Consider the following 24,246-nt stretch of genomic DNA (forward strand, 5'->3'; position numbering starts at 1 on the left):
GTTGGGAGGCTGCATGCAATTAATACCATGTTTTCTTGAGAGCGGATATCAATTCTAAAACGTCTGTGGGATTCTCAGTACTATATGTGGGAAAGATGATGGGCTCCAGATAACAGAGGCAGGACAGATACCGTCAGGAAGATAGACTGGCCAGGCTGGATTCTAGGCAGGGACTGAACTCTTGGCATGGGAGGGGAAAGTTTTTCCTGTTCTCCTGCCCCTACTAAAAGCCAGAAACCAGCACCCTCCTCCAGCAACCTTTCAAAACTGGGTCCTAAGATCTTGGTTTCCATGAGATGGGAAAGATACAGACAGTGACACCAGAAGCCACCTACAGATTTGTTAAACTTTATTTCCTCTGAGTCTCTGGGGAGGCAGCAGGGATGTAAGGCGAAGTGGCAGTAGCTGCAGGGGCCTGAGCAGAGCTGGTGCTGGGAGGGGCCGACATAGGCAGGACGAAGAAGCGGCGTTTAAATATTCAGGGCTGAAAGTCAGCTAATGGGTCTCCTTCATCTGTCTCTGGATTTTGTGCAGCATCTCCTGCATCCGCCGCAGCTGGAACAGGCACACGCATCAAAGTGGGGCCTCTCAGAGTCCTACAGATTTAGGGAAATGCCCCCCTCTAATCCCTTCAGTCAGGCCCTTGGTAGCCCTGGGGTGTGATGGGGTCCTTGGGTAGAACCACTAATCCACCAATCCAGGGTCCAGATATGTACCAGGTTCAGGGATATTCCTATTCCCAAACCAAGACAGACAGGTTTATGATTAAACAGGGGTCCTCTCAGGCCGGCAACCCCTACCACCCCATACTACCCTCACCTCCTCATCTTTCTCTCGGATCAGCCTCTCAGTTTCTGGATCTGTCCCTGGTGGGACGGCAGGAAGGGGAAAGTCGGTACCACTCTCTAGAGTCAGTTTGCTGAAGGGAAGGGGGAAAGGAGGTTGGTAAGGGTAGGGGAACCCCAGTACCTGCTTGGACTGAGCCCAGAGCCTGCGGAACAAAGGAAGGGCTTGGTCTCATCCGAGGTGGCGCTTGGGACCCCACCCCTGCCAGCTCCGTCCTGGCCTTTGGCCATACTTGCGATTCCGTTCTTTCACCACCAGGCGGGTCATGCTCTGGATGCACTGTGCCCGGTAGTTCTCATAATGTGTCTCCCGCGTCACGTCCTTCAGGTCCTGCATGTGAGTACGCACCAGCATTGTCCTCAGCTTCACAAAGTCGCAGTGCCCTGGGTTTTCCACTGCACAGCAAGGCTAGGGGTCAGCCAGGGGCATGGGTAGAGGAGACCCATGGAGGGCAAGGAGATACCCTGGTCACAAGCTCAGAGCTTTACCTTCCACGATGCCCCAGGGGTAGAGCCGGCCCCGAACTCGACGCCCTCTGGCCTCTACCACAGTGTTGCTGCCAATGACAGCAAATGGGATGCTTTCCTGGAAGAAGTTAGGGGTGTTTCTCAACACCCCCATTCTCACCTGTTCCTTTGTGCCTGCGTCTTCATCTTCCTCTGCTTCGTTCTAGGAAACCAGGGTCCTCTTCCACCCCAAGAGCCCCTCCCCGTTGCATAGAATTCTACTCCCTCTTCCGCCCAGAAGAAACAAGCTGGGAAAGGGATCCCTGGGGTGGCCCCACCTTTAGGGCCAGGTCCTGTGATTTGAAGTCCTCATCCTCATCAGAGTCACAGTCTGGGAACTGGTAGACCTTGATTCCAAAGTGCTCAATCTCCTCCCGGATCTGGCAAACACACGAGGGGCCCATGGTTCTGGAGGGACTCCAACCTTTCCAGAAGCCCACCTGCTCCCTTCCCCCACCAGCTGCCCTCACTTTGCGTTTCTTGCGCTCCACTTCAGGAGGTGTCAGTGTGTCCGCCTTGGCCAAGATAGGCACGATGTTGACCCGCTGATGCAGGGCCTTCATAAATTCAACATCCAATGGCCGGAGCCTGGGGAACAGGAACCTGTGACCACCTGCTAGTGGCAGCCCTGCCCTGGGTAGTCCTGGCCTGTCCCCTTGGCAGCGCCTGGTGGGGCCAGGAGCACCAGGCTCAGACCGTACCCATGGCCGAAGGGCGAGATGAAGTACAGGCAGCAGTGCACCCTGTTGTCTTGAATGTTCTTGCGGTTCAGGCCACTCTCATCTCGGAAATACTGCTCAAACTGCTGGTCGATGTATTCGGCCACAGGCTTCCAGCTGGGGCAGGGACACAAGCAGAGAAACTGTGCAAGTGAGGACTGCCTAGTGAGCTCTGGGGCTACAAGGAGTCCACGCCCTGGGCAGTCTTTGCAAGACTTTGCTCTTCGCCGACTTGCTTTACCGCATCTTCAGGGAGGTACCTGGGTGGGTCATGGTACATCTCAAACATCCTGATAGAAAATCAGACTAGGCACATGGGCAGAGGTCATTAAACCCTTAGTTTGATGAGAAGAAGAGAGCCCAGGTGACCAAACAAAGCAGTAAGACTAGCAAGATGCGGTGAAAACCAACTGGAGGCCAGGGCAGCCCTAAGTCAGGTTCACAGTTCAGCCTCAGGGCCTTTATTCGAGTGGGTCCAGCCTCTCCTGCACCTCTCCAAGCCCACTCCGTCCTTCAAAGCCATGTCCAAGAACCATCTCTTCCACAAAGGTTCCTGTGACTATACCAATGCACACTGCTCTCCTTTCCCTTCACCACACATGAAGGTCATATACATTTATGGTATATATCATCCATATGTATATTCAACATATATATTCAAGAACCTCAGTTTTCAAGTCTCTTGCTCTGCTGTTCCTGAGTTTTGTCTTCACTGATAGATGCCCTGATAGGTGGACATTGTAAGTATCATTATTCTCATCTTATACATGAAGAAGTCAAATCCAGAGCAGCTGAGACTTAATGCAGATCATTTTAGCCAGCAAATTCTCTACCCATCCAAGTGCCTGGGCTCTGACTCCTAGTTCAGTGTGTTTGCCACTACACTGCCTGACCCATTTACTAACCTAAGTTTTTGCCTGATTGACACACATGCCAGAGACCTGCCCCCTCTCCTCTCCCACTGCCACTAGACTGTAAGCTTCCCAGTGACAAGGATTATTCATACTTGCTCTGTATCCCTTAAAATGTCCAGCATGGGCTGGACACCTAATCTGTGCTCAGTAAATTCTTGCCGCTGACTAAATGGGCACATGTGCGGATACACTGTAAACTGGGAGGGGCCGGGCGAGGGGAATTATTACTACAGTATGGAATGTCAGAGGAAGTAAGTAGACCGATTGAAGGAGGAAGCGCTACTTGCTAAAGCAGGAAACAGGCGTTGGTTGGGGCTAGAATTTCAAGGCAAGCCCAGTTGGCTGAGACATATTCCTGGATTAGGAAGGGTGATGACATGGAGGCCACCTCAGTCCAGCAGGAGTATTTACGGGGACCATGCACTACGTACTAGCCCAGCGCTATGGCAAGAATGTACGAAGTGGCCCTCCCCTCAAGGCTTCGATCAAGAAGCTGAAGGTGAACCAGCGTGCTGAGCCAAGGTCTCATGTTGTAATGATAAAGCATGTGAGGCGGGTTCAGAGCACAGAAGGATCTGTAAGATTCCGATCAGTCTGGGAGGCAACCATCCAGGGCCAGCTTCCTGGGCGTGTGACCTGTGCAGTCACATGTGGGCCCTGAGCTCAGAGGGGCCACACCTGGTTCACTCTCTGCTGTGGCCATCTTGAAATTCTTTATCATTTTGAACAAGGGACCCCACACTTTTCTTTTGCACTAATCCTGCAATTATCGTCTTTAAATTCATGAGTGTTGTGTACACAGCCTTTAACAGTTTTTAATGCACATTTACATGCATCTTTCTGGGATGATTTTTAGATCAACTGGTAAAGCCAGCATTTTTCAACTAAAGAAATGGAAATGCAGTCATTCGCTCAAGATCACGCAGTTACTTAATGCTGAATCAGGATCTGAGTTCTCAGTCCAGGAGTCTCAGCGCCACCCTACCTAATGTTCTTAACAAAGGCACCACCACCTTTTCCCCTGTTTCTATCCCCATTCTCCTCTCATCTACTCCCTTAGGTCAGACCACTATCTAAGCATCTTTCTAGTTCTTGAAAAAAAAAATGTCAGGGATGACTGGGGAGGTGGGCAGGTGTTGTTGTTTAGTCACTAAGTCGTGTTCGACTGTTTTGAGACCCCATAGACTTAGCCCCACCCCACTCCAGTGCTTTTGCCTGGAGAGTCCCATGGACGGAGGAGCCTGGTGGGCTGCAGTCCATGGGATCGCTAGAGTCAGACATGACTGAGCGACTTTACTTTCACTTTTCACTTTCCTGCATTGGAGAAGGAAATGGCAACCCACTCCAGTGTTCTTGCCTGGAGAATCCCAGGGACGGGGGAGCCTGGTGGGCTCCATGGGGTCGCGTAGAGTCGGACACGACTGAAGCAACTTAGCAGCAGCAGCAGCAGACCTAGCCTGCCAGGCTCCTCTGTCCATGGGATTTCCCAGGCAGGAATACTGGAGTGGGTTGCCATTTCCTTCTCCAGGGGATCTTCCCCACCCAGGGATCGAACCCGCATCTCCTGAACTGGCAGGCAGATTCTTTACCACTGAGACACCAGGGAAGCTTGACGGAGGGGTGGGGAGTGGCGAGTAGCCACTTTTCTTTTGGCAGGTAGCCCAGAGGGTGCTTGGAGTTTAAACGCAGTTCCACCCACACTTTCCTTTGCCTCTTCTTTCTCACCTTCCCCCACCCCTCCAGGCACTCTCACCCCTTTAATAACTTGCTTGTAGCACCTAAAACGTTGCTGGTGAAAGGAGCAGATGGAGGGAAGGGGGCCGTTATTGAGCACCTGCTCTATGTCAGGTCCTCTGCTACATGTTTTCACATGTTTGCTTCTTGAGGCTCCTCCCTCCAAAGAGGGGGTGCCCTCACCCCTATTCTAGAACTGTAGGTCAGAGTCAAAGGAACACTAGAAGTCATCTATCCCAAGGCTGTCCCTCTCACCTGACAGAGGAGACAGCTGTCCAGTAAGGGGCAGGGGCAGGCTCGAGGGCACACAGCCCTGCTTCCTGACATCGGGGATATGTCTGCACCTCTGTGTGCGAGCGTAGGGAATGGGCGGGCTGGGGGCAGGCTCTGTGCTTGGTCAGACCTACCACTCTGTGTTGTTGACGGCGTCCCCAAAACCTGGTGTGTCCACAATGGTAAGCCGCAGCTTCACGCCCTTCTCTTCTATGTCCACAGCGTGCTTAGTGATCTCCACCGTCTGCATGATACGCTCTGGAGAAGGGGGAAACTGAGGCCAGGGCTGGGGCAAGGACCTGCCCACTGGGACAACATGGCCCATCCCAACCAGCCCTGCTGCCCAGGCTGCCTCACCCACCCTGCCCCTTCCCCGCCCCCTGGGGCTGCCTGGGGCCTGTCTGTTCTCTGGGAACCAGCGAAGAGCACATTTCCCAACACAGGAAATGCCGGTGGCTGTTGGCTCCGGCCCCAGCCTCTTCTCTGCTCCGGCCTCTTTTCTCGGATTCCTGGAATCCTTTGGGGGGTCAGAGAGGATTCTGGCCCCTGCCCTGCTTCAGCACCCAAGTCTTTAGGGAGCTTGCTGGTGGGCTGCCAGGCTGGACAGCCCTCTGGAGAGATGTGGCAGGCTCTCTAGGAAGCCGAAGCTTCCTGTATCCCCCAGACCCCAAGTGAGCTCCATTTCCCAGGTCAGCTCTGCCCGCCTGTCCTCACGCTCCTTCCCTCACCTTCTGCACTGAGGAGCTTCCGGTCCCGGTACAGATCCGTGAGGAAGAGGCTGTTGACCAGCGTGGACTTCCCCAGGCCCGACTCTCCTGACGGGGGAGACAGGACAGAGGCACCAAGTCACAGCGGTCATCAAGAGGCCACCCCACTGGGCCGAGTGTGTGGAGGAGCTTCTTGCTTATCTCATTGGGAAGAGACTAACCCAAACACAGCAGAGCTGGAAGCAAGCAGAGATGAGAGCTCATCCAGCCAGTGAGGCCCAGAGAGGATAAGGGATTCCCCAGGGTCACACAGTAAAAGGCAAATGTTAGGAACCTGAGGGTTAAGGGTTCTCTGGACCTTGTCAATGACCCCTCCCCCACAACACATAGGATACAGACTTTGGATAGGATATGGATTTTGGGCCACCTACAGCTTCTGGCTCTTCTGCAAAAAGGCACAGCCACTTACTGCTTTCTCCTGCCCTGGCCATACCCCAGTGGCTCAGACAGTAAAGAAGCCGCCTGCAATGCAGGAGACCTGGGTTCCACCCCTGGGTCGGGAAGATCTGGGTTCCACCCCTGGAGAAGGAAATTGCAACCCATTCCAATGTTCTTGCCCGGAGAATCCCATGGACAGAGAAGACTGGCGAGCTACAGTCCATGGGTTCACAAAGAGTTGGACACGACTGAGCAACTAACACCCATATACCCCCCCAACACACACACACAGACCATCCCCACCTGAAACGCCTCTTGCCCAGCTCTGCCCGGCCCCTGCTCTACCTGCCACCATAAGGGTAAAGTCAAAGCCTTTCTTCACAGACTTCCGGTGGACCTGATTGGGGAGGGTCGCAAAGCCCACGTACTCCTTGTCATCCTGGGGGACAACAAGAAAGCAGAGTGCATTAGAGCAGAGGCAGAAGGACCCCAGGACCCAATGCCAGCCTTCTCCCCGCCTCTTGGGTCTTTGCCCAGCCTTCCAGGATCACTGCCACACTCCTCTGAGGCCCCAGGTGGGGCCACCAGCTGGGCTCCTGTCCCTGCTGACACTGTCGGGTTCCAATGCATGGGGGGCGCAGGGGTGACCCCACAGAACTGGGGCCAACACAGGACAGAGCACGTCTCCAGCCACATGTGGGTGCACACGCACGCGCGCGCACACACACACACAGACACACACTTCTGGGGCTCCCTCAGCTCCCTCCCCAGGTCCTCCTGCATCAGCCCATGGCACAGACGGGGGCTGGAGGCTCTACCTCGGAGGAGTCATAGGGATCGAGCTTGCCCCACGGGCTGCGGGGCCGGGCTGAGGGGCTGAGGGGGGCTGAGGCAGAGAAGTACTGCTGGCTGTCAGAGGGCTGGGGCCACGAGGGGGGTTTGAACTCCAGGTCATCCTGGCAGAGGTCTGAAGCCTGGGGCCTCGGCTCCTGGATTTGGGGCCTGGGCACCAAGGTCTTGGCCTCTGGTGGGTGGTAGGTCTCGCTTCCTGGGAAATCCGTCACGAACTTGTTCAGTTCTGCGTCATCCGAGTCCTCCAGAAAGCGCTTGATCTGAGGGGCAGGGGCGGGGTGGGGTAGGCGGGTCGGTGGCAGGAAGGGAAGAAGGAAGGAGCAAGATAGGAGAAGGCGAGAGGGAGAGAGGAAAGCACGTGTGGTTAGAAGGGAAAGGAGCTGCACAGGCGGCCAAGCCAGAGGAAGCGCTCGCCACCCTCCCCTGCTTACAGGCCTCCCGGCCCGAGGGTCCCGACAGCAGGAGAGACCCCAGGGAGCAGCGGCAGCCCCCGGCGCCCCAGCAGCCGCTCTGGGGACCCAGCAGCTCCGGTCTCCATGCTCCCTCGCAGCAGGGTGCTGGTCGAGGCTGCCCCTCCACGCCAGGGCCAGGGACTGCCCTAGAGGCCAGGAAGCCAGGCCGAATGAGCGGAGCAGACAGAGGCATTAGAGCGGAGAGGAGAACGTGGCTCAGGATGGAAGGAGAGTGCAGACCGTCAGGACGGGTAGGGGCGGGAGGCGGGAGGGAGCCAGGGCGGGGAGAAGGGAGCCTCCAGCTCCGGGCAACTTAGGAGCCAGCAGGGGGCTCCTCACCTCCGGCCGCTGCAGCTCTGAGCTCCGGGACTGGGAGCCGACTCTCCCGGAGGTGTTCACTCCCGGAGCGCAGAGCAGCTGACCTGAGACCCCTGACTCCAGACCCTGAGCCTGGGCTCCAGGGGCGAAGGGGAAACGTGCCAGGGATGCTCGTGAGGAACCGGGTGAGGGAGGGTGGGAGGACACTGCAGACAGCCCCCAGCCGTGAGGGTTGTAGAGGCGGAGGCACCCCCGGCTGCCCCCTGCCCCCTGCCCCGAGCTAGGCTTCAGCCAGAAGTACCGGAGGGGGTCTGGCCTCGACGGTGAAGCACACGGCGGGTGGGCAGACAGTGGCTGGCTCCTCTGCGGAGACCTGTTCCCCCACCATCTCCAGCTGGGAAGACAGGCCACGTCCCCCTTACTCTGACCCTCAGTTCTAGACCCTGAAGCTTCCTCTCTCCTTTGGGGGCCGGCCCCCTTCGTGGAGTGCCTGGCGGTGCTGGGCTCAGCTCTGCCTTACAATACCCACGTGCCACCCCCAGACAATGGACAAGGGCCGGCTTCACAGGCTGACTCACCCCCTGGGAATCGGCCAAGCTAGTGGGGGCTACCCCAGACCACTGTGGAGTCCCAGTCAGGGGAGATAAGACAGCCACCGTCTTCAGCAGGTTCCCGGCTACAGCGGGAAGAACGGAGGGATGCAGTCCTACGCACTGCCAGCTTTCTGCAGAGGGAAGGGACTAGAAGGGGGCTAGAGGGGAAAGCCGCCTAAGAGCTACTTCTGGGCTATAGCCTCTCAAGTGCCCCTGCCAGCTTAGAGCCACAGTCTCCAGGGCTTGCCTGGACAGGAAACTGCCCGTTTAGCCTGAAACTGGAACCAGCGTGTGGGGGCCAAATGGACAGAAGAGACTGTCCTGAGGCAGGCCTGACCCAACTGGCTTTTTCTCACCCACAATATCTTTGGGGGCCAGTGGGGTGACCATTCACTCCGGTTTATGTTTGCTGTCATAGCAGAATTGTCCCTTTCCACTCCTAAAAGGGTCCCAGTTCAGACGATTAATTATACAGCGATGGGGAAGGGATGTGGGTGGGGGGCGGGCGGAGTGTGTGTGACAGGTCTTGTTTTCTGGCAGCCCAGGAGTCTGGGGAATTTGGGGAAATCCTGTCCCTCTGCACAACCCTACAGGAACCCAGAAGTCTGTCTGGGGGGCAGACTGAGGGTGGGAGAGAGGGGACTGTCTCCACCTGGTTCCACCAGGAGCACTGAGCAGAGGGGCAGCAGGGAGGGGAGGAAGGAAGGCCCTGACGGGGACCCCCAGCCTCCTGCAAACCTTCCAGGAGAGCCGCCAGCACCACTCTCCCTCCAGTGAGCATGGGAGGGACCCACCAGAGCTCCAACCAAGGGGTCAGGACGCCAGGGGCCTCATCGGCCCCCAGCTCTGCCACGGACCCAATCCTTCTGCCACAGACCCAAACCTTCTCTGCCTTTGAGCTCCGATCCAGCCAACGCAAGGGAGAAGACGAGGCAGGTCCACCCTTTCCCGGAGCAGCCTTACCCCAGCTTCAGCCCTCTCCTCAGGGACAGAACCGCCTTGCCGTCCCAGGGAACGGTCCATGTCCCACGCTTCAGACTCCCTGTCAGCAAGCTCTAGGTCTAATTTTATCTGCCAGGCAGAGTTCCTCACGCACAGAAACGCCTGGTCTTGATGCTTTTGTAACCCGGCGTCCTGACTTGCTCCTCTCCCTTTCTCTCTGACCACCCTGTCTCTGTCAGGGGCCAAAAAAGCCTGTGGAATGTCCTTCCCCACCCCCTCCCTCCTCCCTTCCCTTGGCTCCCACCCTCCAAGGACAGCTCAGCTGCAGCGGGACCGCTGCTTTCCTCTGCAGTCCCATCCTCCTCTGATTGGCTCCCCATGAGGCCTGCCCGCTGCCTGCCCTGGTGGGCACAGCACCAGCTTCCCAAGTCCGTCTGCAGGCTCCTGATCCACTTGGCTTCTCTTGTTAACCCCCAAGGACGCCAAGGCCTGTCGGGGGGTTGAGCCCTGTCCCCAAAGTGACCTGGTCCAGGAGACATCATCCCGAAAGGATTCTGACCTCTCTTTTTCACCTTAACTTCAAGCAGTGCTGAAGTAGGGTGGGGTGTCCTAAGCCCCCTGCGTGTAGGTTCTCATGGGAATGGACCCACTTTTCTTCCCAGTGTCGCTGTGGGTTCCTCCCAGCAGAGAACTGCACTACCTTCAGAAATTGCCTTCAGAGATTTCCCTGCGGAGGGCCCCAGGCGCAGCGGGGCCTTTGCCACTCAGACGCCTTCCATCCTGGGATACCTGCCCTCTCAACTCAGCCAAATCCCTTCCATCCCCCCCGTCAGTCTCAGGGAGTCAGCTGCTAACGCTTGGTCTCTGTGGGGCATGACCTCAGGTGGAGGAGAGGCTGGCATCCCACAGGCTTCCAAGTTACCTATCAGGTGGGAGACGCATAGAGAGGGACCTGGCTGGGAGTGCACGCGTGGAGCACCTGATTGGCAGACAGCAGGCCAGTGTTTCTGGTTTGGCTAGAAACACCCTTTGTGATTCTGAACAGTGTCTTAATTTCAGGGCCTTAATGTCCAAATGTGAGTGGCCCTTCCCTGTCCCAGGAAGGCTGACACCCAGATGACAGGTACACCTCAAGCTGCTTTGAACCTGGGGAGAGAAGGGACAGCTCAAGTCACAGGATGGTTTTTAACATGAGCCGGTCATTCTTTCTGTATGCCAATTAAGCCCTCCTGGGAGGCTCCCAGGCTGGGGAGCTCTCCCCACTGATCTCCCAAGCACCTGGGTCCCTCATCTCCTTTCACAAAGAGACCCTCACAGACAAGTTTGGCTTGTCACAAACACGTCAGCCTAAAGACCAGGCTGGCTTGAGGCCAGGGGCCTGAGGCCGAGGACTCTGGTCGTGATAGGGTGTCTTTAATTACAGAGGAACAGGCCAATTACAACTCAGCCAAGTTGAAGCCCCAAGACCTCATTTGAACTGAACTTAATGTGTGGCAGAAAAAGCCTCCCTTGGCCCCTGCCCTAGGGACAATTGGCACTACGAACAATCAGAGCTCCCCTCGGCTCCCACCCTGGTACCATAAGTTGTCTGTCCCCACGTGGGGAGAAGGATGCAGGCAGGGATAAAGGCAGGCACCACTTGGCCTCTCCCAGGAACCCCCCTTGGGGAAGGTCACAATGTCACCCAGACTTCCTGGCCAAGACTTGGGCCTCGGCCTGGACACAGCTTGACAGAGGAGAGACCAAAAGGTTGGCCTGTCTAGACCTGGAAGCTCCTGATTCCACAGGGCCCGGGAAGCTCCTTTCTGGAGGCTGCCCACAGCCAACATCCTGCCCCACAGGCTGGCGACAGACCTCCTGCTGCTGTAAACAGCCCATGCCTCCCACGCAGAGGGCAAAGGCGAGGGGGCTTCCAGACCGGGAGCAGAAGCTGGCACAGGGCCTGAAGGCCCTGACACCCAGCACAGTGTGTTTGTGGCAGGCTCTGGCCTTGAGGGCAGGACAAGAGCTGGCATCCTCAGTCAAACCTCAACACTTCCTACCTGGGGGGTCTCCAGAGAGTCGGGCTGGGGTTACTGCTTCTCCGCCCATCGCAGGCAGGTGGCAGGAATGAGTTCCCTCCACCCCTCATCACTGCAGAGGGACCTGGTTTGGGGGGGTGGGGGGGGGTGCCAGGTAGGATGCTGCAGGAGGAAGATTCCCTAGGGTCCTTATCTCAGGGGCAGAGGGACGTAGGATGCTGGCTGGGCCGCCCTCTCTCAGAGGTCCCTGGGCAGAGGGTGGTGTGGGAAGGGCCTAGGAGCGGCCCCTTCCCAGACGGTGGGGAGGAGGGCCCAAGCGTCTCACCAGCCCTCTCGGGGAGGCAGGCAGTGTTTGTGAGCCTCCTGTGTATTTTCCAAAGGAAGTTGCTGCTGGTCCCTGAGCCCTGGCTAGGTGGGGGTGAGAAAGGGTCACCCAGGTAACAGCTGACCCAGGCAAGGGCGGGGACCCTCAACTCTGCCCCTGCCGGACTCGCTCGCCCCAGCCCACCTGCGCGTCTCGACCGGCGCCCTCTCCCCACCCTTCACGGACCCATCCCTTCGCCCAAGAACCGGGCAGCACCCCGGGGCCGGGGCCCACTCCGTGTCTGCTCGGATCAGGAGGAGAAACTTGGGAGCAGCGACGCAGTGCCGTCCGCCACCCGAGCCTGCCGGTGCCCGCGGCGGGCGACAGCGCCTCCAGCCCCGTGCAGCCGGGGCTGCAGCGCCGCGGGTCTCAGCGAAGCCGCCCGGGAGCGGCGGGCCCTGTGCGCCCAGCCCTGCCCCGCGCCCGCCCGCCTTACCATGGCTGCAGCCCGGGCCTGGCCGGCTCCGCCTGGACAGCGCCCGAGCGACCCGCGGCCGGAGCTGCGCGCCGACCTCGCCGCACCGCCAGCCCCCTCCCGCCGCCCGGAGAGCGGACCGGCTGGGGGCGGGGCCCGCAGCGGGGGCGGGGCGGGGCGGGGCGGCCCCGGGGCGGGGCCTGCACCTTTGCTGCGCGCGGGCTCGCGCTGGCTGAGCCTGGGGACTCTGGCCTGCGGGTGGGCCTTGCAGCTCGCGACCCCCGGAGTCAGGATGCGGAGAGGCGATCAGACAGAGCTTCGCTGGTCATCTGGCTCTCCCTGAGCCCCTCAAGAGTGGCCTGCCCAGGCGGCGCAGCACCGCGGGGGCTTGAGCCGGTCCCCAAAGAAAAAGGAAGGGCCCACCTGGCACCCCCTAGAGAAGCCTTTGGAAGGACAGGGGAGTTTGCCCCGTGGGTTAGAGAGAAACAGTTACCCCGGAGAGTCCACAGGGTTTGTGGGAATTGAACCCAGCTGCTGTCCAAGTTACTGATCGTCCATACCCTCTGTATACCTCCTAAGGTGGACGTCAGAGAGTCCCCACCTCCAGCCAAGCTGTGAAGGAGAGGCAGGAGGTTCCCTTCGTGCACCCTAGATTAAAGATTAAAGAGGATTTGCTGCATAAACTATCCTGGGATCATCTGCTGGAAGAGTGGAAGGGAGAGGCCGAGTGGCCTTTCTGGGCAGTGAAGCCTTGCCTGGGGCTGTGGAAGGTGCAGGGGGCCTCAGGAGAGGCCAGGCTGGGCAAGCAGGTGAGATGCTGTGGAGACAGATGCTCCAGCAGCTTTAGAGGCATTAGAGGCTCAGGAGGGTGAGCAGCAGCTCGCAGAAAGTAGACGCTTGGGGCGGGGAGTTGGTGGGGATTTCCTGAGCTAATACGGGTCTGAGCTGGTTAGGCTTCTGTAGAAGTTTCCAGAAGCATGCGCCTCTGTGACATCTAAGAGTCCTCCTCCAGGACAGACTGGGAGGCCCCAGTACACTTTGGACAAAACTAAGGCCACACATGGTCCCCTCTATTGGTAGGAGTGCCAGAGGCCAGCCTACACTCTGGGTCTGATTCACGGCCTGGTGATCTTGGTTGAGATCCGTCAAACGCAGCAAAAGAGAGGGATCTGTCACACTCAGCTGGGTACCCCGATGAGATCAGATTCAGAAAACATGGGGCTGCCATTAAATATCTGGCAGTGGTGGGAGGGAGGAAAGAAGGGGTGTCATTCCTTAAAGAAGTCAGGGCATTCAGGAGCCAGCAAGTCAAAGAGAAAACTTTCTATCTGGGTAACCTCACTTCACCTCTCTAGGCTCAGTTCCCATACCTCAAAATGAGGGAATTAAACTAAGCTAGAGACCAGCAGATTGGCTCCAATGAGAGGCAACCTCTGAAAATATAGGAGGTTCCTGGAAAAGGTCCAGGGCAGATCAGGAGATATGAAGCTCTACTCAGGAAAACAAATACATAAAGGAGTTCCTTTCGAGAGAAACCAGTGTCTGTTGGAAGTCTGCAGAAACGGCAGCACTTGCTGCCGTTGGATCCAAATGTCAAATTCGAGCTGCACAAAGCCCCTCTGTTGGGATCTAGCTGCAGCCACTAGTTACCATGTCTGCACTCCTCATAGGAAACCTCTCCAGTATTTCAGCCCTCGAGGCCTGGGCTGGGGGTGCTGGGCCCAAGGGAGAAAGCCTACATCAAGGAGGACAGGCCCCGTCACAGAGCCTTGTTTTTCACAATCATAATGTGCCTCCTCCCCGCCACCCCGGTTCTGGCTGCTGTCCAAGCATGGACACAGACACATCTCAGCTAGCAGCTCACCCTCTGCTGCAGCTGGAACCCCAGGCTTTGCTCTGGCACTGGCTGCCCAGACCCCAAAGAGCCCTGTTTCATGAGACATGTTGGTGCCCACTTGCTTGGAAGGCAGCGAAGCCCCAAGAGAGACTGGGAACCATGAAACTCATCTCTAAGCCAAGAATCTTGGGGTCTTGATGGCCATAGGCCCAGCATGAGGCATGGGCTGGGCAAAAATAAAAGCCTAAGACAGACTTTGGGTCACTCTACCTACACAACCCCACACGCTCACCCTGCTGAAATTCAGGAGTCTCGGTGAGAACTTGGCCTGTGAATAAGTCCCTGAGATAATTGCCAAAATTATCTCAATGTCTGCAATTCCCTTCCCTTCCCTGTGTTTCTGAAAGAGAGGACTGTTCTACCCTCAACACCAACTCTCATGTTCTGTCGGGACAGGTGGAGTTGGACACTTGGAAGCAGGGCTGAGATACAGCAGCCCTCATACGAGTCACTGACCACTGAGTGCTCAGTACCACCTCCAGCCAGCAGGTAGCCTGGCCAACCTTGCCTCAGTACCCTCAGCTCCTGGGGCTCTGGCTCTCTCTCCCTCTTGAAATTCAACATCCCGGGAGTTCCCTGGTGGCCTAGTGGTTCGGATTCCACGCTTTCACTGCTGGGGCCTGGGTTCAACCCCTGTTGGGGAACTGAGATCCCGCAAGCCATGCAGGCAGGAAAAGAGAAAAAGAAATCCAATATCCCACCAGGCATTGACGTCCTTGACTAGAGTAACATTTCTTGGATACTGCTGGAGTGAGGTATTCAAACCAAGTGTCTGGAGATTAGACACTTGTCTCGCACGGGGGTAACTCTTCTGGGAAACTTGTATCTGCAAAAACAGCCCCAGCCTGCTGTCCTGGGCTCCTTCCACTTAGGCCGGGCCAACATGGTCTGTATGGAAACCTCCTGGCCCCGCCTCCACTGGATCTTTGCTGCCCAACCCTGGGTGAAGGGTGCACAGCCCAGAGATGTCAAACAGGGATGCTGTACTTGGGCCAAGGCAGGGCCCAGATTCAAAGCCAAGATTAAAGAGTAATTACCACCAGAAATCAGGATTTCAGATCTGCCTGACTGGCAAAGGCCACTTTAGTCTCTCGGTAGCAGTTTCCTTTAAGCGGTGCAAGAGCTAATAGTACCTGTGCCCCAGAGGTGCTGAGTCAGTGATAATTTAAGTCAGTGAGCCCTGGCGGAGCCGAAGGTCTATCTATCTCTGGGTTGTATCTTTCAAGGAAACCTTAGCCAGTCTGTACATCAAGGTCTGAATAGAGAGGCAAGAAACCAAAATACCCTAAGCCCCACTCCTTCTCTCATTGTTCCCCAGTGTTCCATGATCCTGGGACAGGCGTGAGATGTAGGCGGCAAGGTCAGAGAACATGGTGTTTCCTGGCACCTGCTGAATGGCTGCAGCAAGGGACAGTAGCCAGCCAGAGAGCCCTTCCAACATTCTCTGTGCAGCAGGGCAGGGCACAGGAGGCCCAGGGGTGAAGAGACCTACACGCCTCCTAATACTGCTACCCACTGTGTGTCTGACACCCTCCAAGGCCCCCCTCCCTTGACCTTCCAGCCTCTGCTTAAATATCTTCCCTGGTCAAACCCTCACTGACTCTTAACAACTGCCCTTCAATCTTTGGGTGGTGAATTACCAACGTCTTCATTACTGAGCCAAAATCTGCCTCCTCCTGGTCGTTCCCCTCCAAGTGCCTCCATGCTAGAAGCTTTGCTGACTCATTGCCCTGGACTTTGTCCTTTGATATTCACTTCCTTTCAAGTGACCCATCTGTATGCTTTTCTCTCCAGGTCAACCACAAGCCCCTCAAGGACAGGAGAATGTTTTCTATTTTAACCTCTACTCATTTCCACTCAGCATATATGCCATGTGATGTCTGTCTAGGTGACCAGGCCTCTGCCCCCAAGAGATGTCTGATCAATATGGATGGACTGAGAGTATCCACTGATTAGTTTCCACTCTGATTTTGGAGGACAGACAAGCCCCAAGGCTCTGGGCTTTGCTGACCCATAGCCTGCCCTTTAATCTGGCAGTTTCCCAGCTCACACCCACCTCCCAGCCTCTCGGTTCAAATGCAGAGACACAGATCTTACCCCTACTACAACCTTTGCTCTCACAGTTCTTGATATCTAAAGGTGCTGCTGAAATATCACCAGTTATCTTCCAGGAACATGTGACTACAGAAAAAGGGTTTATATACCACATAACCCTTGAGGCAAGATGCTCCCCAGAGACTGAGCAAGCTCTGAGCCTTGGTGTCCTCATCTCTGAAACAGGGAGGAAAAAGTCTACCTCGTAGGTTTGCTATGAAGAGTTACTCAGACAACGCATGTAGTGTTGGGAGCATCACTGAAATGAATGGTGCCTACTATCTCAGCTAACACCAAAATTATCAACACCACACCAGCAACTGTCAACTGTGACTATTTCAAATGCCTTCCCTCCAAAGAATTAGGCACGTGCTTGTGTAATGGGTGTAGAGGGATGGGAGAAAAGCCTTCAAGTGACACTGGAATGACCACACTGCCACCAACTGTGGAGGCAGCTTCTCCAGTTAGCCAGCGCTCTATCTCTAGAGAACAGGTCTTGGTTTCAGACTTACTGAACTGAGTTCCCCAAAACAGCCACTGCTGAGATCCCAGGAGCGAGATGATTTTGCCAGCGGTAGGTGTGCCAAGGAAAGGGCTTTGGCTGGCCCAGCGCCCCCACCCAGGGTAGGAGTCAGCGCACCCCTCAGGAACTGCCTCCATCCTGTCCCCTCCTCCAGGCTGCCCTCAGCCCCCAAGGGGCAGCTGTCTCCTGCTTCTCCCCCCACCAACAGCAGCTGGGCCAAAGGCAGCTGAGCAGAGGCGGGGAAGGGGCATGGTCATTTCTGCTGCTCTGGGCAGCCTTCCTCTGGCTGAACAGCTGTCAGATGGCTTCTGCATTACTGACTTGCTTCTGCATCCAAGTAGGCATCTGAAGCGAAGCTCCCTAGTCGGCTGGGGTCCACTGCCTCTCATCTTCCTTGAAAAATCCACCATTTCAAATACCACCAAAACACTCCAACAGAAATGTGTGATGTTGGAGATGGGTTCCAGGCAGGGAACCAAGTAGCTTCTGGAAAGGCACTATCAAGTCCAAAACGGATGTGGCAGATCCTTCCCTACGTGTGCTCATTCTGGGCGGAACTATAAGCATAAAAGGACTTTGCCATCAAGCTGGGGAAGAAGGCAGAGCATCTTCCTGCCCTCACTTTGTAGACAGAGGAAGTGATCTGCCTGCGTCTCCCACGGGAGGTAGAGCACTATCCCCCTGCCCTGTGCTGCCAGAGGCGCTCACTGAGGTGCCACACCACCTGTCCTAGGGCGACCCACTGTCCAGGTTCGGCCAGCACTCAGGGACCTCCCAGGAAGCAGCACTTTCAGTGAGAAAGTCAGGAACATCCAGGGCAAACCCTGGGAGTTGGTCAACCTAGCCTGTCCCCAGAATAGCGAGTCTGGGCCGGAGGTCACCAGCCTCCCACCCTGCTCTCGATTTGGCTGCCCGTGGTAGCTGCAATGAACAGGGTAACATCTGACAGGAAAAGCAGCGGGGTGGGGAGGGTCAGGCTGCCATAAAAAGCCTCCCAAGGTGTCCTGCCCCATTTTCAGCAGCTTTGCTCCATCCTCTCAACAACCCCCTTTCCTCTCAACTCTGAGCCTCTGTACTTAGCAAGAGAAAATGAGGCGAGCAAAAAGATGGTTCTGGGGTTCCTTTCAGAGGGCCCATATCCGAGGATTCTGCTAACATCCCCAGGAACACAGAGCCTCCTGTGCTGCTCTACCTGAGCAAAGCTTCCTTGCGGCTCCGGAGCCGATGGGAAGCTGGCCATCCCATCCCCAAGGCCAAATGACACGGCTCCCTAAAGGTACTGAAGTCTACCGTAGGGAACCCTGAAACAGCCTCCTCTGGTTCCTGGCCTGTTTTCCAGAGTTGATTCCTTGCCTGACTGATGGATGTGGCAGGGAGTAAACCCCCTTGTCCCTTGACAGCCCGAGAAGGCACATCCAAGGGCAAGTCAGTTAGCTGCCTCAAGGACACAGGCTCTTGGGACCAGGGCAGCCTCTCCCAACAAGAACTGCTTTATTCCAGGGAATTCCCCCAGGGCTGTGTGAGAAGACAGCCCCCGCTGACCCCAGAGGCACCCTCAGGACCTTCCTGTTAGGCTGCTGCTAGTGCTGATACAAAAAAAAACAAACCCTCAGGAATGTTTCTCTTAGTCCAGCATAACCTCCTCCAGAAGACTCCATCCCTAAAGTCCCAGCCCAAGGATGAGAAGCATCTGTCGGTCCTGCTCCTCAGATAAAAACTTTGAGGGACCGCCTGGGAGGAGACTGACATGGAGAGACAGATAGGCAGAATCACGCTCTGTCCCCAGCTACAGACCCTGGAGGGTTCATGAAGCTCAACAACAGGCTGCCGTCCACGAGCCCGGCGCCGTGGTGGGGCCACCAGAGACTTCCTGCCGGGAGTGGAATCTGGAACAGACTCCACAGTCCGCCTGGCTTCTGGAGGAGAGGGGCCAGAGGACACCAGCTCCCCAGAGTCTCCATCCCGGGACCACGCTGCTGGGGGACAGCCTGAGGCCGGCCTCGCCTGTGCGTGTCCTGCAGGGAGAGTACCAGGCCCACCTCCGTGTCGCCCACTTCGAGTCCGGAGAAGACTGGCAGGCCCTGTTGCCGGCCGGAAAGCCTTCTCTTGCCGGCTTCTGGGGACAGCTCTGCTGCTGAGCAGGGCTGGAGAGCTGCAATTATGGAGACAGGATAAGAGCTATTTTGGGAAGGAGCCGTCGTGCTGCCAAGGCTTTTGACTTCCTAAACTAAAACAAGATGCACAAAGAAGAGGGTGAGGGTGAAGACCAACAGGGAGGGACTCTGTCAGAAGCATCCTATCCAGAATAAGGGGAAATATAACCCCTTCCCGGAGGTAGATTTGCATCAAGGGGGGATCAAGAGGCTGGCTGCTAAGCTCTCCGAGCCCTGGCTATGGGAAAGAGTAGTAACCTGACCACCTCCCCCACCGAATTCCCTGCTGACTCCCTCTCACCTAAGACCTCCCAAGAGCACTTCTTCAGTCTGTTGCATTTCTTTGGACCTTTGAGCACAGGTGATTTTGTATTGTTGTTGAAATATTTCCTGTCCATGTCTCATCTCCCCATCCAGACAGTAAGCCAAAGAACGTGCGTGTTGTGCGGCTTCGATGGTTTCCCCAACAGTGCCTAGCAGAGTGCTAAGCTTCTAATAAAAATTGCTGATGGAAGGAAGGGAGGGATAAAGGCAGGAGAGAGAGAAGGAGTACTGTCTTGCATGGAGATAATCTAAAAGAAGCTGCTCCCACCCAGAGCTGAGCTCAGGGTAGAGGGCGAGATAAGCAGCACGGCAGAGGGGGTGGCAACCCCATTCCTGGCACCTCCCCTGCAGCTGTGCCGTTATCAGAGTTCAGGCTGTTCTGCCTCCCAATTTTATGTACACACACATCTCATTTGTTTTCTATCTGCAGTCAACGGTCCATCCTGGGCTAGTCCACGAATGGGACCCATTACAGGCCATGCTGGGCTTTGGATAAGGGAGAGATAAGGCAAGAGAAAGAATAAAGGCAAGAGGGCTTGGACTGTCTTATCAGACACGGGTCAAGAAGAATGAAAGTACTTAGAGGAACAACACGCTGTGAAATCAGGACACTCTTTGCCAAATTCAGGACACGGGGCTGCCGAGAGCAGAGTTCACCTTGTCCCTTTCCAAGTTAAGGACTCAAATAGTGCGTAACCCAGAAAAGCAGCCCCTTTGTGGAGAGCCCTAGGCCAGAGAGGGGACAGCCAGTGGGGATGGATCCAACCTATGGCTCCCCAGACAGTCTTCCCACAGAGAACCTGGAAGGATTTGTCGTTTGCCAAAAGGTCTCTACTCTTTCTCTCCAGTGTTGCAGCGAGCTCTGGTGCCTTCGTGTGAATGTCTCTCTGGAGATGCCACCCCATAGGTGCCCAGGTTGGCAAGCGGAACACTTCAGCCCCTGCCTCTCTGCCAGGTACCCACATGCAAAGAACAACCTGCCCAACCACAGGGAGCACCTCTGTCTGTCTGCTTTCATATCTGCTTCCATGAAAGGGTGAGAGGGGGACTTGGATCAGGGGGAGCACAGGAAGACTGGAAGTAACTTCCCGGGGGCGTTCTTACCTCCTCATCTGTCATAATGGAGAGAGTAGAAGCCAGGCATTCCCAGGGGGCAGCAAATGGAATTCAGAGAGTGCCAACAGGAGGGGAAAAAGAGAATTTTACTAAAGACGTCCAGTGGACTTGGGCATAACCTGGCCCAAATTCCTTCCTAATCCAAAATGGCCCAAATAAAAACAGCTAGCATGTGTTTCCAGGCACAGTGAGCACTGTGCTTTACATGTAATAGCTTAGCGAGTCCTTGCAAGAACCTTCAAAGGAAGCCAATAATAGATGGGGGAACTAATGCCTGGAAAGGTAAAATGACTTACCCAAGGTCACAGTCAGAAAATAGAGAGACCAGGGGTCACACGCAGTAATATAGCTCGAGTCCTTATTCTAAAAACCTCTCCTTTGTGGAGCTTTGCTCCCTCTGAGGGGCAGAGCTGCTGGGGGGGACTGGGACTGCATCCCAGGGCTCTCCCCTCTCTAGAAATGTCTTCATCCAGAGCCCTGGCCTCCCTCACGCTCACAGGCTAGAGTCTGTTGTCCACAACACTTGAAGCAGGAATTCCTCGGCACTAAGATACTCGGTATTAAGATTGACCCCGGCCTTCCCTCCCACCAGAGAGGTCAAGAGCACAAAGTGAATAGGGGGTGGGCTCAGCTCCTGGGGGTTCTCCAGTTGGCTGAAGACCCACTGATGTTCTTAAAGGCTTTCGCCTGGACATCCCTGGAGATCCTGCTTTGCCCACAGCCAGTAAGTACTTCCCCGGTCCTGGGGTAGGGGTCTTGAGGAGGGTTCTGAGGAAGCAGAGAGACACACAAGGAGACCCCTCAAGCTGCATTAGTTTGGAGTTAGTCCTGAGTAAGACCGTGATCAGGCAGTTTGTGTTAGTGGGGCTTTTGACATTTGCTTTTTAATCACACGATAGGTTAAGACCAGCTTGTCTGAAAGGCCATGGGCTTACATCATTCTCCATTCCCAACGTGACTACTTCCCATCAAGAGGAGACTCTTGAAAATGAAAAGAGATTCCAAATCCCAAAGGAATGACTCTAATGGTAGGATTTTAGGCAAGGTGAGGAGCTCCTCTGCCCCTGGGGTCAGAGCCCCGGCAGGCACCGTGCTGACAGGCCTAGCTTTGGGATTCAGAGGCCGCCCTCCCACCTGTCCTCCTGCCCCCCAGCCCCCCAAAGAGGACCCACGGGAGGGAAAGCACAGACCTTTTAGCCACCAGAAGACACGATTGTACATTTCCTCAGAGACATCTGAAAGTAACAGAGATTGTTGCTTTTTTTTTCTCTCTGTGGGATGCGCCCCCCGCCCCTCACTACTTCACGGCTCCCTTCCTAGCTCTACTTTTCTCCACCCAAAGCTGCCCTCAGCCCTTGGCGCTCTCCCCAAGAGGCTCCTCCAACCTAAGACCAAATGCCGCGTTCCCGTCCTGCTGCCCCCCCTTCTCCCCCGCTCCCTCGTGCCCCCTCTGAGAAGCCTAAGTCCCAGCTCATTTACGCCCTACCTTCTCCACTTGGTTGCCAGAATATTTACCTGAGGACCTCTGTTCTCTTTACCAGCCCTCACCCAGCTCAGTTCTTCGTCTCTACCCCTGGGAAGTAGCTTCCCACCCTGCAGACCACTCTCTACTACCTTCCATTGAAAGGTTAAGCAGCGTTGCCTGGAAGAGTCAATGCCTGACGCCGGCCCAAGCATCGTCATCGGCGTCATTAGCTTGGAGCTCAGAGAAGCTGGTGGGGAAGGAAGGGAGCAGTGGGCTCAAGGATGGGTCTAGCTTTGGCACTGGCGGGAGGGCAGCTCTGAGGCCCAGAATGAGGAGGGGGACCTTTCTCCCACCCCGGCGTCCCACCTCACTAAATCGGGGCTGCACCTGGGCAGTCCGCTTCTGCACATACCCATGAAGAAAACACTAAACCTTTGAGTGGGGTGTCTGGAGGTGTGCTTGGGGGCCTGCGGCACTTCCCTCAATGGTGACGGGCTCGGAGACTCCTTTGGTGATGATAGTGGAGATGGACTTGCCTTCTCTCTCTGGAACATCAGATCCTCACAGAAAGGGCTGGTTTCCATTTCAAAAAAAGGCAGTGAAGGGTCTGGGGGAGGAGGGGACTTGGGCTCGATATCAGGTGTTGTTGGCCGACTGTTGGGCATTTCACCGTCAGGGCTGAGTAAGGCCCACCACGTGGAGTCTGGCCCGTATCTCGGTAAGCACCGAGGGGGCAAGGGCCGAGGGGTCAGTTCCAGCTCTACGCGGACAGAGTGCTTTCTAGAAGAGGGCTCCGGAGGCCTGAGTGTGGGTCGTGGGAACTCATAGATACTGTCTGAGGGTTTTGCGATATATTGCTTGTATTCGGGCTCCGGAGTGGCCAAGACAGAAGATTTGCGGGGACTCTCAGATGCTGCTCGAGACGTCCTGCGGGAAGCTGACTGTGCCCCGGGGGAGATGGTGACCCTACGGCCACCCTCACTCTCTCCGCGCGCTGAGGGCTTCGTGCTGGGCTCCACTTCTGATGGTGTTAAAACCTTTGGGGAGAACTTGATTTCGTTGTACACAGAGGGCCTGTGGCCAGGCTCAGGCTCAGGGCGCATCGAAGCCTTGTGTCCACTGTTCAAATCTTTAAGGACAGAGAGTGTGAGGGATGATTCCAAGTTCACACTTCTACGCAAGGCCTTAGGTTCTGCATAAATTGAGTTCTGACGGCCCGTGTCAGATTCTGGCCCAGGAATTCTTCTCTGGGTTGACCGAGAGTCTGGATAGGTGCGGTTGCCGCCACGTTCTGGGCTAGGGGGTCTCCTTGGTGATCTGATATCCCCAGCAGTCACATTCTTTCGAATGGGCTCAGTTTGGACTGCTTCATCCTTTGGGCAAATCAAAGGCCTCCGGGGAACTCTGACCCCTTGTGGGTATTGGACCTTGGAGGGTGGCTCGTCTTCTAAGAGTGTGAAGTCATCCTTCTGGTCGACAAAACTCAACCGGCGAGAGGATTTGGCCTCTGGAATTAACGAGAAACGATTACTGATGTCGCGTCCTGGCCTGATCTCAACCCCTCTTCTAGTTGCTTCCTCTCTGGACGGACTGACATTCTGCTGCATCTGACCCGTGTAGAGCATCGACTCGCCCTGAGTCAGCTTTCGAGAAGGAGAGGCCTGGCGGGATGTATCAGTTCTGGATCGGGTCTCGGTTCGAGGGTTGGGTGCTCCAGAGGGGCCTGGCCCTGACTGAGGGGAGCTAGAGCGAAGGTAGTCTGATGATAAATGGAGAGCAGTGGCGTGCCCAGCTTCTGATCTTCGATGGCCTATTGGGATCGTGGAGGCTGGACCACTCCGCTGGCTCGAGGAGATAAGGTACCCCTGTCCCCGTTGAGGGGTCATGCTAGTAACCTCGGCCCCTTTCTGTGTTGAAACTGCTACCCTGGACCCAGTTTTATTTGTCTTGACCACATGATACGTTGTGCCTCTTTGGGTAGAGCCCATATTTTACCAGCTGGCTTGTATTCAGGGTCCTAACAAAGCCTGAATATTTATCCTCAGTTTTAAAAGCTGCTGTTCTTGCACTCCCACAAAAGTGGCTGTTGTTCTCCAGGTGTCTCTACTAGTCCCCTTAGCTACCTGCCTGGTGATGTCATAAAGGAAGGAGCCTCCTATTAAATATTCTGGCATACAGACACAGTTCTTCAGACTCTCAAGCAGTAACGGCAACTGTGGATTGTCTTTCGTGTTGACACCACCAAAGCTTTGACCAAGTTCTTAGCAAATCCAGGATTTCCTGGTGTAGAACGAAGGCTCTAGATCCTCCCTTACTCTCCCCAGGTTCTAGGAACTCTCAGAGACTCATCCAGAGAGAAGGAACCAGTTTGAATATCCTACGAAGGCAGGGCTCCTCAAATCAATCCCACTGTGTTAGCCCCAATTTTAATAAGATGCAAGGTGCAAAACTGTCCCAATTTGGTTTGGAGCTGCCCTGAATATAAGTCACAAAATAGAATCCCAGCTTTCTACAGGTTTTGGGGGTGGTTTGGTTGGCCGTGGGGTGAAAATCCAGGTCGCTCAAATCATAAATTCTCAC

The 24,246-nt window shown here is 55.8% G+C and overlaps 2 protein-coding genes across 12 annotated transcripts; both read right to left on the reverse strand.

Annotated features, from left to right (window-relative positions):
* Positions 1 to 332: 332 nt before the first annotated feature.
* Positions 333 to 12,239, reverse strand: SEPT4 (septin 4). Of its 11 annotated transcripts, none has more exons than XM_027517191.1 (12): positions 12,116 to 12,208; positions 6,956 to 7,249; positions 6,483 to 6,576; positions 5,721 to 5,807; positions 5,127 to 5,250; positions 2,054 to 2,188; positions 1,823 to 1,940; positions 1,631 to 1,732; positions 1,335 to 1,431; positions 1,079 to 1,241; positions 820 to 919; positions 333 to 555 (listed from the first exon to the last, which is right to left on the reverse strand). In XM_027517191.1, the coding sequence occupies exons 1-12, from the start codon at positions 12,116 to 12,118 to the stop codon at positions 496 to 498; spliced, it is 1,377 nt and encodes a 458-aa protein (XP_027372992.1). In that variant the 5' UTR covers positions 12,119 to 12,208; the 3' UTR covers positions 333 to 495. The 11 variants fall into 11 exon arrangements, with proteins under 11 accessions (XP_027372992.1, XP_027372998.1, XP_027372990.1 ...); XM_027517197.1 differs by having other exon boundaries at positions 7,206 to 7,249; positions 12,116 to 12,202; XM_027517189.1 differs by lacking the exon at positions 12,116 to 12,208 and adding an exon at positions 9,316 to 9,532.
* Positions 12,240 to 18,377: 6,138 nt separating this feature from the next.
* Positions 18,378 to 23,661, reverse strand: C19H17orf47 (chromosome 19 C17orf47 homolog). Its single transcript, XM_027517593.1, has 3 exons — positions 22,079 to 23,661; positions 21,374 to 21,436; positions 18,378 to 18,760 (listed from the first exon to the last, which is right to left on the reverse strand). Exons 1-3 carry the CDS (start codon positions 23,652 to 23,654, stop codon positions 18,378 to 18,380), a joined length of 2,022 nt encoding a protein of 673 aa, XP_027373394.1. The 5' UTR covers positions 23,655 to 23,661.
* Between the last annotated feature and the right edge of the window lie 585 nt (positions 23,662 to 24,246).

This window comes from Bos indicus x Bos taurus, chromosome 19 (genome assembly GCF_003369695.1).
Source record: "Bos indicus x Bos taurus breed Angus x Brahman F1 hybrid chromosome 19, Bos_hybrid_MaternalHap_v2.0, whole genome shotgun sequence".
Lineage (NCBI taxonomy): Eukaryota > Metazoa > Chordata > Mammalia > Artiodactyla > Bovidae > Bos > Bos indicus x Bos taurus.